The following is a 15088-nucleotide window of genomic DNA, read 5'->3' as shown; positions in this document are numbered from 1 at the left end:
GGGAGGGAGTTTAGACAGAGAGGCTCTGGAAGGCCTCACAAAGGAGCCATGTTTTGACGAACCCGAGGGAGGTAAGAGAAGCAGCCATCGGGCATCTGGGGCAACTGCCTCCCGCGTGCAGGCGCCGGGCGCAGGGGCTCGCCTGGTGCACAAGCACGAGGACCGCGGCGAGCCTGGCTGGACAAGGCAGAGAGCAGCGCGTGGGGTGGGAGTCCGGCCAGGCCACGGAGCACCCGGACTTCAGCCTCCAGAGTGAGCTGTGCAGACTGATGGTGGGGGCCACTCTGGCTGCCAGCGAGGCCAGGAGAGAAGGAGGGTGACTGGATCCAAGCTAAAGATTCCAGAGCAAGTGGTGACAGTGGGTGTCTGCCATGACCTCAAACTGTAGGTCCTGGAGGGAGCATCTGTTCCCCCAGTGCTGTGAGTGATGCTCTTGGCCATGGGGCCCCGCCCAGGGTCGCCCGGCTCCAGAAGCCATGACCGTTCGATGCACTGAGGCAGCCCCGGGCCTCATCCTCACCCCCTCCTCCGTCTTTCCCCCCAGCACAGACTGTGCAGGCACATCCCCAGCTCGGAGTCCAGGCCACAGGGAGGGAAACCTGAGACGAGGAGCCAGTGAACCGTGGCCAGGGCCTGGATAGGATTTTCAGATAGAACTGGCAGGCTTGAGACTCTGGTTTCGCAGAGGAGCCAGGGAGCCCGACAGCCAAGACTGCCTCCAGCTCCTCAGACCACCCTCGCTTCAGGCCCAAAGGATCTTGACTGTGACTTCTAGACTCCTGCACTGTGGCCCGTGGCCCGGCCCTTTCCCACCCCCCTAACTCCCGTTCCCACCCATGTGTGCTCATGCGGAGCTCGGGTTCTCAGGAGGACGGCGCCTCCTCCCCTACCTTGCCCCAGCCCGTCTCCCTCTGCCTCCGTGCCTGTCCTCCCGACCTCCTCTCCCTCCCTCTGAAGACCCTGCCACTCCCTTCCAGGGGCCTTCCTTTCTCCCCTCTGGAGACAGGTGCCTCTCAGCTCCGGGGCCTGAGCTCTCCTGCTCTGCCCTTTGCGGCTCACTTCTCACTGCCTGCAGGCCTGGCCAGTCCTCAAGGGTCCCTGCTGTCCCGTCTGCCCCCTATTGATCTTGTGTTTCTCCCAGCCGGGCTTCTAGACCCAGCACACTCCACTCGCTGCGCCACTTCTTCCTTATTTCTTTGCAAGCTGGCTTTTGTGCCCAACCCTCTAGTGGAGCTGCCCACTCGAAGGACCCTGTTACCTTCTCACCAAACCAAGTTTCTTTTCTGAGTCCTGATTCTTGGAGACCTTCCTGAGGTTTTGAAACCAGTCAGCTCTCAGGGCTTTTGCATGTAGGAGGCTGCAGCCCAGATGCCTGATGGCTGCTCCTCTTACCTCCTTCAGGTCTGCTAAAAAATGGCTCCTTTTTCAAGAGGAAGGAGCCGTCAGGAATGGTTTAGCGCCAACCTCTTGATGATGAATTTTCTTTTTTTTTTTTTTTTTTTTTTGAGACGGAGTTTCGCTCTTGTTACCCAGGCTGGAGTGCAATGGCGCGATCTCGGCTCACTGCAACCTCCGCCTCCTGGGTTCAGGCAATTCTCCTGCCTCAGCCTCCTGAGTAGCTGGGATTACAGGCACGTGCCACCATGCCCAGCTAATGTTTTTTTTGTATTTTTAGTAGAGACGGGGTTTCACCATGTTGACCAGGATGGTCTCAATCTCTTGACCTCGTGATCCACCCGCCTCAGCATCCCAAAGCGCTGGGATTACAGGCTTGAGCCACCGCGCCCGGCCAATGATGAATTTTCACTCGGTTAGTTCACGTGAGAGTCAGAGCTCTCGGGGTCACGCCCGTGGCTCCTCTGCTCCCTCGGGGTACTTCTGGCCCTGCCTTCTTCTCCTGTCTGTCTCTACTCCCCTTTGATCACTGCCATATTCATTTCTGGCCCTTGATCTGTAGCCATTTCCCATTGGAGGACCAGCCCCCCCAGTCTCTGTCTCCAATTAAACCCTCCTCCCCAGTTCTTCTCGCTCTGGGATGGAATTGCCACTGTCAAAATGCTGGGATCCCGTCTGACTTCCCACTGTCCTTTTGTGGCTCCTATTATACAATCAGGCAGCAAATACAGACCTGTATTTCTTTTTTTCTTTTCTTTTTTGCCAAACTGCAGGTTCTTTATTGCCGCTGGCCATGGAGGACTCGCGTCTCTCCAACCCGTGGCCCCGAAAGGAGGGTGTCAAGACCCTTTATACCTGTAAAAATCACCTTGGGAGTGAGGGTGAGGGGCAGGGGTGGGGGTGAGGAGGTTCCGGACATTCCAGTGGATTCCTGGGCAAAGATGGGGTGAGGGGCTCCAGATACTCCGAGGGCCAGGGGACTTCTGACATTCTGGTTGTTACTTAAGTGGTTCACAAAAGTCAAGATTAGCATTTGTTTACACATTATCTGGGTAAGGTGGCAATTATAGTCCTTGATTACTTATTCACATTTGGTTTATAGAGAGCAATTTCTTTCTTTTTTTTTCTTGAGATGGAGTTTCGCTCTTCTTACCCAGGCTGGAGTGCAATGGCATGATAACGGCTCACTGTAACCTCCGCCTCCCGGGTTCAGGCAATTCTCCTGCCTCAGCCTCCCGAGTAGCTGGGATTATAGGCCTGTATTTCTTTTAAACCTCTTCTGTCTTACTCGGCTCAGGCTCTGATATGGGTTGGATGTCTGTCCGATCCAAATCTCCTGTTGGAATGTACTTCCCAGTGCTGGAGCTGGGGCCTGGTGGGAGGTGGCTGGATCATGAGGGTGGGTCTCTCATGAATGGCTTAGCACCATCCTCTTGATAAGTGAGTTCTTGCTCGATTAGTTCACGTGAGAGCTGGGTGTTTGAAAGACTGCAGCAACTCCCCGCTAGCTCTTCTGCTCCAGTCTCACCATGTGACATGCTGGCTCCTGGCTGCTTCCACCCTGACTGTAAGCTTCCTGAGGCCTCCCAGAAGCAGATGCCAGCACCATGCTTCCTGTACAGCCTGCAGAACTGTGAGCCAATGACACCTCTTTTTATAAATTTTCCAGTCTCAGATATTCCTTTATAGTAACACAAATGGACTAATACAGGCTTCCACAATAAAATACCATAGGCTGGGTGGCTTAAACAATAGAAATTTATTTCTCAGTTCTAGAAGCTGGAAAGTCCAAGATCAAGGTGCCAGCCAGCTGGTGTGACTCCGGTGAGGGCCCTCTTCCTGGCTGGCAGATGCTCAGGGCCTTCCCTCTGTGTCTCCTCTTGTTTTTGTTTTTGTTTTCTTTGAGTCAAAGTAGTGCTCTGTTGCTCAGACTGGAGTGCAGTGGCACGATCTTGGCTCACTGCAACCTTCACGTCCCGGGTTCAAGTGATTCTCCTGCCTCAGCCTCCCGAGTAGCTGGGATTACAGGCATGCACCACCACACCCGGCTAATTTTTTTGTATTTTTAGTGGAGACCAGGTTTTGCCATGTTGGCCAGGCTGTTCTTGAACTCCTGACCTTAAGTGATCCACTCGTCTCAGCTTCGCAAAGTGCTGGGATTATAGCATGAGCCACTCGCACCGGCCTGTCTCTTCTTAAAAGGACACTAATCTTATCATTCTTATCGTGAGGGCCGCACTGGTATGACATCATCTGACTCTAATGACCTCCCAGAGGTCCCACCTCTAAACACCATTCCACTGGGGACAGGGCTTCAACGGATGAATTTGGTAGGGCAGCCGGGGTTGGGGGTAGGGCGGCTCAAACATTCAGTGCATAATTTCTCCCCTAGTTTCCCCTCTTTGTTTGCCTGATAACCTGCTGGCTCCCTAGCCCACCCCACGCTGAGCTACATTTCCTGCTGTGGCCTACTCTGGGGCTGGTGGAATTGGCTTTTGCTTCCTTCCCTACCTTCTCCCCTTCCCAACTCCCTGCCCTCCAGGTATTCTACATCTGAGAAAGGGGAATGCCCAACCCTCCTGCCGCAGATGGGCCCATTCCTTTGCCCAGATTCCACTGGGGGTTTAGGTGTCTGAGCCAACCTTTTCCTTGAATGTCTCAAGGTCAGTTACTTGCTCCATCGGCGAAAGGCGCCGGTGCCTGGGTACCCTGGTCTATGCAGCCAGTGCGCATGTGAGGAAGCTGCCTCCTGCCTCTGCTGCCCAAGTGGGCTGTCCCACCCGAAACCAGAGGGCAGAGGCCCCAAACCCAGCAGGCTCTTGGCCCACCCAGCCAATCCTCAGAGATGGAGGAACAGCACTGTCGTTCCTTGGGTCTGAGATGTGCATTTTAACATTGTCGAAATCTGGGCAGAGATGACTATTAGTGGCATGTTCCAGTTTCATTGGAAAGTTTGTTTGGTTTTTTTTTCCCCCTCTGGTACATAAAATAGTGGTTCATTTTACAGTTGATGGTGACTTGGATTCTATAAGCTGTGAAGCTCAAGTGCTGGTCCTGACTGCAGGAACATTTCTAAAACAGGTACACCATGCCGCTGTGCAGAACTTTACCCCATGTGCTAGTTACGAAAGAGGAGAGAGAATAACAAATGGAAGGCTGGGTCCCCTCCCTAAGGCCTTACCACTTAATTTGCAAAACAGGGCTAAGAGAAAAGATATAAGAACATTTCTCAAGCAACATATGAGTAGGTGAGAACCGAAGTTTGTAAATCTGAGTATTATACAAGCACTATTATCTGGGACCTCAGCATTCCAGGAAGGCTTCCTGGAAGAAGTGAGCTTTGGGTCAAAAAGTGGGCCAAAGGCCAATCTGCCTCATTGAATGGGCACACTGTATTCATGAGGTAGCAATATTTCCATTCAGACAGGAAGAAGCTGCTCAGACAGCTGAGGAGCCTCAGGCCTGAGATACTGAGCACATCATGCTTGACCTGGGCGGACTTCGTCGGCCAGGAAATGGGCTGAGGGTCAAGATGACTGGGTAATAAATACGAACAACCCCAGGAGGTTGTTCGTATTTATTACCCAGTCATCACCTGAGAGGTTGTCCCCTGAGGATGGCTTGTCTGGTCACTACCGCATGTCAGAAAGGACATGGCAATGTTCTGCTTGGCTCTAGAACAAGTCCCAGAGACAAACAGTTTGGACAGTGCAGCAGGATGGGGGAAGAGAGTTGGGGGCCTATGGAAGCAGTTCATGGAGGCCTCTGGGGCCATCCCCAGGTACCCATCACAAGAGAAGGGAATTAAGCCGCTAGACACCCCAAAGGATGATTCCAACTCAGCCCTAAACTCCCACCCTCACCCCACCTGCCCTGCAGCTCTAACAGGCCGGGCCTCGGTGCTAGAACCCGGATTCAGAAGGCCGAGCCTCAGGGGACTGGGCTGCGAGGCCACACACTCTCCCGTACACGCACGGACACATGCGGGTGTCCAGGGCTGGTGGGAAAGGCACTGTCACCATCTGACAGGCGAGGAAAGTGGAGCGCAGGGAAGGCAGGGTCACGTGGTGAGTGGGTTCACAGCCCCAGGTCTCTCCGCGACAACGTATCCTTGACCCTCAACACTTCTCCCTGGCGGGGACGGTGACCGCAACAGCCTCGGGGACAGAACGCTAGTGAAAGGCAACCTTTTTCCAGCCCGCTCCACGCGCCCCGCACCCGCTAAGCGCCTCTGCAAATTAACTCAGCCCTCGGCGCCCAAGTAGACGCAGTTATGACCCGGCTTCACCGCAGGGAGACAAGGCACGCAGGGTCGAAAGGACTGGTTTAGGGTCGCAGGAGCCGACCACACAGGGAGGCGCAGCGCCCCGGGCGGGAGCAGGCGGCGGGTCCAGCCTGGCGGACTCCCGGGCCGGGCTGCCCATATAAGGCTGCGAGCGGCCGGCATCGCGGCCAGGCTCCCGGGGGCGCCCCGCGCGGGGCAGCCTCCTCCGCGGCGAGGAATGTGTGGCATCTGGGAGGCCCTTCCGCTCCACGCCCGCCCGCGGAGAGCCTCAGCCCCCGGGCGCGGCCTCGCGCAGCTGCCTGGCCACAGGGGGGAGCGCGGGGCCCGGGGCGCGGAGCGCCCTCACCTGCCCCAGCCGGGGAGGCGGGTGTGGGGAGGAGGAGGAAGGGGAGGAGGCCGGGGAGGAGCCTGGCGCGGCGGGAGCGGCGGCGCAAAGTGAAACTCTGGGAAGTTGCGGGCGCACGGGGAGCTGTCTCTGGCAGCGCGCCCTCGCGGGGACGCGGCCCCGGCCCCGGCCCCGGCCGCAGCGGGCCCGGCGCCCATGGCCCTGAGCAAAGGGCTGCGGCTGCTGGGGCGCCTGGGGGCCGCGGGGGACTGCAGCGTACTGCTGGAGGCGCGCGGCCGCGGCGACTGCCTGCTGTTCGAGGCCGGCACGGTGGCCACGCTGGGTGAGTCCGGCCCAGAGGCGAGGGCGCCCGCCTTCTCCCAGCGTTGGGAAGACGGGTACCCCCTTTCCCGAGGGAATCGGGCGGCGCGGGGACTACCGGGGTGTGGGGTTCGCGGGCGGAGGGGTGGCTTTTTGAATGAAGTGGGGCTGGGGACTTCGGAGGGCACTCTGGCTGGGCGTGGCGCACGGAGGCCGACCGCCCCTCCTCGGGGATCACCGGTCTCTGCGGCCGCAGGATGTGGTTGCTGGAGAGCCGGCTGGAGCGCTTTGCGTATTCATGAGAATCCCGGGGTGGGGCGGGGGTTGACTTGGGAGGTGGCCTGACCTTGTGCCTGGCGCCTTTTCTTTGGCACCTGTTGATGAAACCAGCGATTGCCCTTTGGTTTGTGTTGGCGGCGCCACTCCTGGAGAGGATGGGGACCAAAGCCCCAGAACATAGGCTCTGGAGAAACTGCTGATGGCACCTTTGTCCCACTTAAATACTTGGTCGAGAAGCATGGGTACTGCAATGTATAGAACTTGTAAGCAAATTTACCATGACACTACCTTTATGCTGCGTTAGATCCTGTAAGCCAGCGAATTTCACCTATGGACGTCAGAAGCCTTGAAACTGGCATTGTGCTGTGGCCTTTAGAACATTATCTCACTTAATTTTCACAATTCTACTAAAGAGCTATTGTCCCCATTTTGCAGATGAGCCAACTGAGGCCCGAAGAGGCTAAGAAAGTTGCTTGCCAAGGTGACACGGTCCACCTGACTTTCATGTGGCTGTTTCTATAATGTCATTAATGCCTGGCTTCCTGGTATCGCTAACCTCCTGGGTCCCTTGTTTTGTGCTAACCATTATAAGGAAAGCCTGGGTAGCACCAAAGCAGGTGAAACCAGACCTGATTGTTAGACTTGTAAATGTGAACACGGGAGAGTAGGCGCCCACCAGTAGGCGTCCAGCTGTAGCCGTTTCCCGGTATTCCGAGCTAAACAAGGTGCAGCGCGGAGTCACGTGCACTTGAGATGGTCACAAATGCTGCAGACAGTCACGGCTCGCAGATGTCTCTAGCCTTGTTTTCACATTTATATGCACCAACTCCTGTTCGGATGTATGTCTTGGAAGGACTGTCTGATTCCCTGATCATTTCATTAACATGCATTTATCCAGCTTGTTCTCAGTCACTTGATTACTGAAACAATGTCACCAGTATTCTCAGCATCAAAGGTGTGCAGCGAATTGTAGATTAAGTTATTTTCAGATTATTCCAATTTGTGCTGTCCTGAAGAGTCTAAGTTTGGTCATTTGGTATGGCCTTGAAAGAAAACCACAGAAGTTTCCATTCCATTTTAGATGTCTACTTCATGCCACATTTATCAGAAGCGAAAGATTAATTTCACGGTGCAAAACTGCTGTTTCATCAAAGAGATTAAAATGTCCTTCAGTTGGATTACGGCAACATTAAGCAAGGTTCATACACAATTAAGAGTTCTTTGAAGCTGCTTGGAAAAAAATATTTTTTCAAAAGTGAAGATTTAAAAATGATTAATGACAGTAATGTAGTGCATATTTTCCATTAGGAGCTGAAGTTTGGGCTGAGGTTTACATCACGTTGGTGATTACGGTATACCAGATTTTAGACCAGAGAATGTGGAGAGGAATTGGCTCGTCTTCAACTCATGTGCAGTCCACATTTGTCATTTAACCTAGCATTCATTTTTCAGTGGAAAACTTAATTTTTTTTTTTTTTTTTTGAAACAGAGGCTGCTTCTATTGCCCAGGCTGGCATGCAGTGGCACAATCACAGCTGACTGCAGCCTCAACTTTCCGGGCTCAAGTGATCCTCCCGCCTCAGCCTCCTGAGTAGCTGGGACTACAGGCCCGTGCCACCATTCCTGGCTAATTTTTCTTTTTTGATGAGGTCTCACTGTGTTGCCCATGCTCGTCTGGAACTCCTGGGCTCAGACGATCTTCCTGCCTTGCTCTCCCGAAGTGCTGGGATTACAGGCGTGAACTACTATGCCTGGCCTGAAAACTTACTTTTTAAAAGTCTGTTTTGTTTAAGTGAAATGAAACTATTTTTAGAAAGCAGCTGTAGCATTTGGTGACTTTGCTACAGTCCAGGGAAGGACTGTAGGAGAGAGCCTTCTGTTACTAGAAAGTCGTTTCAAACTTTCAAAATATCCTAAATGCATCACTATTGGATAAAATGGCTCTGAACTTGAAATTCCCATCTGTGTTCCAAAGGGCTAGCTAACTGTTTCTTTGAGAAAGTTAATGTGTGTGTGTGTGTTTTGAGATGGAGTTTTGCTTTTATTGCCCAGGCTGGAGTGAAGTGGTGTGATCTCGGCTCACTGCAACCTCCACCCCCCAAGTTCAAGCGATTCTCCTGTCTCAGCCTCCCCAGTAGCTGGGATTACAGGCTCACGCCACCATGCCCGGATAATTTTTGTATTTTTAGTAGAGACGGGGTTTCGCCATGGGGCTAGGCTGGTCTCTAATCCTGACCTTAGGTGATCCACCCGCCTCGGCCTCCCAAAGTGCTAGGATTTTAGGCATGAGCCACCGCTCCTGACCCGAGAAGGTGAATTTTTACAAGAAGATTGCAGTCTCTACTTTTGTATGGGACAGTACCCTTGTACAGCAGCTGGTATGGCTAGTGGTCTAATATTGACCTTTCACCTTTTCTTCGAGGTTCAGAGTTGGGAGTAGCTTCCTGTTCTCTTCAGCTGTGGTTTTCCTGTGATGGGTCCTCCCAGTTAGTAATGAAAGGCCGAGAGGCTGAGGTTGTGGGTAATTGCTTGGTGGGTAATGGTCTTTCCTGGTCCCTAAGTCACTGTACCTTCTGTCCTGCTCTGCTACAGATGCCCACAGCTGCTTTCTTAGGGGCCATGGGAGATGAGGGGCATGGGCCTGATGACCATAGGCGCTGACCCTTCCTAGCACGTTTTATTCCTGAGGGATCTCAACTGGAAAAGCGCCTTTCACCAAAGGGGCCAGGTGGTTCCTTGTCATTTTCAGGCAATGCCTGGAGACAGTCAGGGGCTTGAACTGGGCTGTAATTTTTAGGAAAACTGATGGTGCATGATTCGTGGACTGTTGGACTCCTCCCTTCTGCACCTGTCCTCACCTGTCCTATTCTAGAGTGAGCTCTTCACACAAGGCCATCTGGACTGCTAGCAGGATTGTTGAAGGAATCATTCCAAATTCCTGCTTCTGAAAGAGTTAGGTTGTGAATCTGTCTTTTAAGTAGATCAGTGGGAGCAGAAATTCCAGAGGCAGAAAAGTCAAAATGTATCGGCATCCATTTAAAAGGTTTTTATGGAGTCTCGGGGACCTGACTGGGGGGTAGGAGGCCTTCTCAGCACAGGTGGGAAGCCCAGTAGCTGGTACCAGGTTCTCTGGCCCACAGTCTGCAATTAGCAAACAGATGTTCCCTTATTTGCACATACAACAACCCTTCCTGTCTCTGTCTGTTGTAAACTTAGGGAAAAGTGCTTATGGTTAACAGATTTTGTTTATTTTCAGAGTGAGCCACTGTGTTCCAAAGTTCAAGATTCTCCAACAGCCCCCAGGAATGGTGGCCTGAGGGTGTCCCTGTGTAACACTCGGGCTGTGTGTGAGTGAAGCCTGCCTCCTGCTCCCCAGCCTGGCTTTGCAGGGTGGCAGGGATGGGGCAGGAGGCTTGAGAGACTTCATTAAGTTAATTAATGGGTGTCCCTAAATTACTCTGAGCTTCTGGGGAAAGGTTCTGTGTAAACACCAGGGCTGAGGTTCTCCCAGCTGCTGTTTGTGCAGAGGCCACACCTTGAGTTTAGCTTTGTTTGAATTGGTGAGATGGCCCCCGGGCAGAGCAGGACACAGTGTGAACTGGTGCCTAGGTCACTTTCTCAGGCTTTGTGGCCAGATTTATTGGGTCATGGACTGGAATTCTGATCTGCTAAGAGCACTGGAGAGGATCAAATAAGTCGCCATTTGATAAGTGCTCTTGGATGAAGTGGGAACCACAGGTGGGACCAGGTGAGGGTTCCAGGGCCCCTGACCTGGGAAACTTGAACAGTCCTGGCCTGTCTGCCTCCAGGGCTGGTTTGCCTCCTGTCCTCGCGGTAGGTTGTCTTAGCGTCGTATTTACAAAATGCAAACTGGGATAGTGTGTGCTTCTCCTATGGTGTTTTGTTGTTGTTGTTGAGATGGAGTCTCGCTCTGTCAGCCAGGCAGGAGGGCAATGGCGCCATCTCGGCTCATTGCAATTTCCGCCTCCCAGGTCCCAGTGGTTCTCCTGCCTCAGCCTCCAGAGTAGCTGGGACTACAGGCATGTGCCACCACGGTCAGTTAACATTTGTATTTTTAGTAGAGAAGGGGTTTCACCATGTTGGTCAGGCTGGTCTCAAACTTCTGGCCTCAAAAGATCCACCAGCCTTGGCCTGCCAAGGTGCGGGTATTACAGACATGAGCCACCGCGCCCAGCCCTCCCATGGTTTTTGTAACTCACCTATAATATCGTGATTTCAAATCTTACCATGTTCTTGTTTTGGCTGTGTGGCTCAAAAACTTTGCTTTTAACCTTTAATTGTGAAAATGTTTAAACACAAAAGTAGAGGGAAAAATGAATCCCCTGTGTACCTGTCATTTAGCATTGGTAATTATCAATATATTGTCAATTTTATTTCACTTGTCTTTTTATTTTTGATGAAAACATGAATCTCTTAAAATTTAGTTTTTTTAATGCCAGGCAAGATTCTAATTTGTTGGGTTGGCTTTTTTTTTTTCTTACTTGCATTTAGATATGTAAGTTCGTTTTTTAAATTTTAACGTAAATTGACAAATTATTATTGTTTTTGGAGATCAAGTCTCGCTCTGTCACCCAGGCGGGAGTGCTGTGGTGCGATCTCGGCTCACTGCAACCTCTGGAGGTTCAAGTGATTCTCCTGTCTCAGCCTCCTGAGTAGCTGGGACTACAGGTGTGTGCTACCACACCCAGCTAATTTTTGTATTTTTAATAGAGATGGGGTTTCACCTTGTTGGCCAGGCTGGTCTCGAACTCCTGACCTCAAGTGATCTGCCGACTTTGGCCTCCCAAAGTGCTAGGATTACAGGCATGAGCCACTGCAATGGGCTGACAAATTATAATTATTATATATTATGGACCACAAAGTTATCATATATGTGTACAATGTGGGATGATTCAATCAAGATGATTAACATAGTTATCACCTCAGATGCTTTGTTTGTTTATTTATTGAGATGGAGTCTCGGTCTGTCTCCTGGCTGGAGTGCAATGGCGTGATCTCAGCTCACTGCAATATCTGTTTCCCAGGTTCAAGCGATTCTCCTGCTTCAGCCTCTGAGTAGCTGGGACTACAGGCGTATGCCCCCATGCCTGGCTAATTTTTGTATTTTTAGTAGAGATGGGGTTTCGCTATGTTGACCAGACTAGTCTTGAACTCTTGACCTCAAGTGATCCACCCACCTCAGCCTCCCAAAGTTCTGGGATTAGAGGCATGAGCCACCGCAGCTGACCACTTATTTTTTGGAATGAGAACATTTGAAATTGACTCTCCTAGCAATTTTGAAATATCTATTAACTACAGTCACCATGTTATGCAAGTTCAAAATTTACTTGGCAGATTTCCATGTGGCCAACAGCAGAAACAGTGGCATGAACTGATTCTGAGACATTGGCCAAGACACGTTTTTAAAAGCAAAGTGACCATGTGGGAAGGGTCAACCACAGCTTGGAAGAACAGGATGCTCTCTGCTGGTGAGCTCAGGAGGACAAGATCTGGGCCCTTTGACGGCACTGCCTCTAGCCCCGGGCAAGAGAGGGCCAAGGGCCCTGTCCAGTGTCCTCTGCGCTCCCCTTGCTGGATGACACTCCTGCTGCTCGAGACCCTGGAGTGTGCTAAGCACATCCTGCAGCTGTGCAGCCCCTCCCACGGCATCAGGCAGACTGCAGCCACATGTCCACCCCAGACCTGGGCGTGGGTGTGGCAAGGGCGTGTTACAGGTGGAACGGGACACACACTAGCTGGGACTGTTCATGTGTAAGCATGAGGCTCCCTGCGGGGGGGCCATGAAGCCCAGGTTGGGGGCTGCGGGGAAAGAGAAGGCAGCAGGCAGGGGCAGCCCTCCCCACTGGCCACCCCATGAACCTGGCCCTCCAGGTGGTCATGGCAGCGTACTTTTCAAGGTAGGAGGATAGAACCTATTTTATTTAACTGTTTTACTTTGTTAGCTTGATTTAAAACTTAAGTTTGGCATACAGGAGGCAGAGCTCATGGGTGCCCTGGCCCCAGCCCCTGCAGACATTCAGGCAGACCTGCCCTGGGCACATGTCCCAGCCTGTGTCTCTCTGCCGTGTCTCCCTTCTAGAGTGCTCCTGGTGTCCTCAGGGGGCTGCTCAGTTTCCGTCGCTTGGCTCCTTCGGGCTCGTCACTGAGGTTGGGGAATACATTGTTTTCTTTCCACTTGAATTGTCCTCAAAGCCGTGGGTAAACTGGCCGGGCTCCGACTTGGGAATCTGATTGGAGTCCCCCATTAGCATTTCTGGGCGGGGGTCGGTGGTGCCGTGGCCGGCTCTTCTCAAGGTGAAAACCAAATTGGGCTGGGAGGGTGCACTTGACACTAAAGCCCCAAGCTGCGGTGCCATCAACCACACTCTGTGGATGGGAGGCTGTCACTGGGCAGGCTGGGTCCACTCTCAAGTCCATACAAAACAGCCCAGTTCAGGGCCCTGCTGCTTTTCCAGATCTTACGGGCAGGAGCCTTCCGGCACTGCTGACGTGAATGTAAGCCGCTCTTTCTTTCTGGAGGGAAGTTTAGGCACATGAATGAAAACCCTTAACAGCATGCAAGAGCTTAACCCCGGATTCTATGCGCAGAAGTTTATCTCAGGAAATATTCCAGGTCACTAGCCCGTTTTGCTTCAAGGATGTTTGTTGCAGGCTGTTTGGAGTTTTTAACTGGTTAAATTAACTTTGATTCAACTTGATCATAATAGCTGACATTTATGGCATGTTTACCATCTACCAGGTGCTGATCCAAGTGGCTTATACATATTAACTTACTTCATCCTTATGTCAAGGCAGGTACTGGTAATCGCCATTGTACACTTGGGGAAACTGAGGCACAGACCGACTTAAGAACTTGCCTGAGTCTCCACCTCCAGTGGAAGGCTCCAGAGAACAATACGTTCCTTAGGAAAAAAATTGAATATATACATATGGAAAAAGACCCCCTTTGTCCTGTCACCTCTGGCTTGTCTCGGTTTCCATCTGGCACACACTTTTGATCCAGGCGGCTCTCACTGGGGAAACAGCCAGCGCCTCTCTGAGCAGAGGGTGTGGCACTACAAAGATGAAGCTTGATCCCTGAGAGAAACGTGGGCTTCAAGGCCATGCTCCTGGGGGCAGAGTGGAGCCTCCACATGGATGTCCCAGCACTGGGAACAGAGGCCGATGCGACCCAGGGTGCTGAGGAAAGTGCTCGCAGTGTAGAGGATGCTACAAGACCCCAGGCTTCTCAAGGAACACGAGGTCTGGCAAGCCCAGAATGTTGGACTGGGTCAGCTCTGAGGTTGGATTTGAGCTGGAGACGTGTCTGCGGGAGGGTGCTGGGGTCCTGCCGAGCGTGTCTTCCTGCCCCTGTGGGCTTTTCTGGGGCCCTGGGAGGCTCTGTAGAGTGGGTGGACGGAACTGTGCCTTGCCCCGGGGGCACTGGGCAGGAGCCAGGCTCGGGGCGTGAGTGTGGTGCTGCGCCAGGAGGCTAGATGCCCTGGCCAGGTCCCGTGGGCTGCACCGTCTGTGCCCTTGGCCTGCGAGGCTGGCGGGCTGCCACTGCTTGTAAAGCCTCCTGGTTGAAAAGGTGACTCCGAGCAGCGAATTCGCTGGGAGCCTGTCAGCCACGGAGCCAGACGGACAGCTTGTGCCCCGGGCCCAGACTGTGGGAGGTGGCCCCAGTGCGGAGGTCTGAGCTCCATTCTAAGGCAGGTTTTTGAGGAAATGGGGCTCTCGGGCCAGGTGCATGGTTGTTTGTGTTCCTGCATCTCTGCCAACTCTCCTGCCTCCCTCTCCCCATGGCTGGGGTGGTGGAGCCCGCGTCCACTGTGCCGCAAGGCAGCCTTCCATCTCGGATGGAGTTGTGTTTTTCAGCGAGCCCACACGCCCCCTGAGGACAGGGCCTTGCCCCACACCCCTGCCCCTTCATCACAGCTGCTAGGAAATGAAGGCGCATGTCGCCGGGGTCCTTTGAAGTAGGATGTGGTCTCCCCGAGCAGAACTCTGGCTCTAAATGCTCTCCTGGCTCTGGCGTTGGTGTGGGACTTGGATTGCGGGAGAGGGCGACATGTTCACGGTTGCTGCTCAGACCCAGCGGAGGACAGGGCTGCTCCAGGCTCCTGGCAAGATGTGGCAAAATAGCCAGATTTGGGGTGAGCACAGCCTCCCGGGCAGCTTCTCACCCTGTCGCCGCTGCCTGTCTGTGAATGCTAAGGCGAGGGGGGTCCTGCATTGACTTGTTACTGACTGGTGGGTGTCGACCTCCTGCTCTTTCCTCTACTCTGACCCTAGAATGTTCCCGTGATACCGCCTGCAAACCCTTCACCTGATTTCTTTCCCACCTCTCTGCACAGAGGACAGGGAACTAGGTTGCTGCTCGAAGTGAGTAAAACTGAGGCTTGCAAGACAACCTTGGCGATGGGACAGCCAGACCCCAGCCCTGGGCGCCTCCTCTTCTGTACCCAGCCCTGGGCGCCTCC

At 53.1% G+C, this 15088-nt stretch overlaps 1 protein-coding gene across 6 annotated transcripts in view; it reads left to right on the top strand.

The window, feature by feature from the left end:
• Positions 1–6115: 6115 nt before the first annotated feature.
• SYNJ2 (synaptojanin 2) overlaps positions 6116–15088 on the top strand; it is a 118798-nt gene continuing 109825 nt past the window's right edge. For 5 of the 6 annotated variants that reach the window (XR_004261294.1, XM_032253206.1, XM_032253211.1 and 2 more), the window contains exon 1: positions 6116–6348. Coding sequence is in view for 4 of the 6 variants with exons in the window: in XM_032253206.1 (XP_032109097.1) it covers positions 6222–6348 (127 nt within the window). In the remaining 2 variants the exon portion in view is untranslated. The remainder of the gene's footprint in view (positions 6349–15088) is intronic. The other variant, XM_032253210.1, reaches the window with a different exon arrangement.

Source organism: Sapajus apella, unplaced genomic scaffold (genome assembly GCF_009761245.1).
Source record: "Sapajus apella isolate SASKATOON/1434 unplaced genomic scaffold, GSC_monkey_1.0 scaffold82, whole genome shotgun sequence".
Taxonomy (NCBI): Eukaryota; Metazoa; Chordata; class Mammalia; order Primates; family Cebidae; genus Sapajus; species Sapajus apella.
Note: the sequence above shows the minus strand (reverse complement) of the source record. Positions and strands in the feature narration are given on the sequence as shown.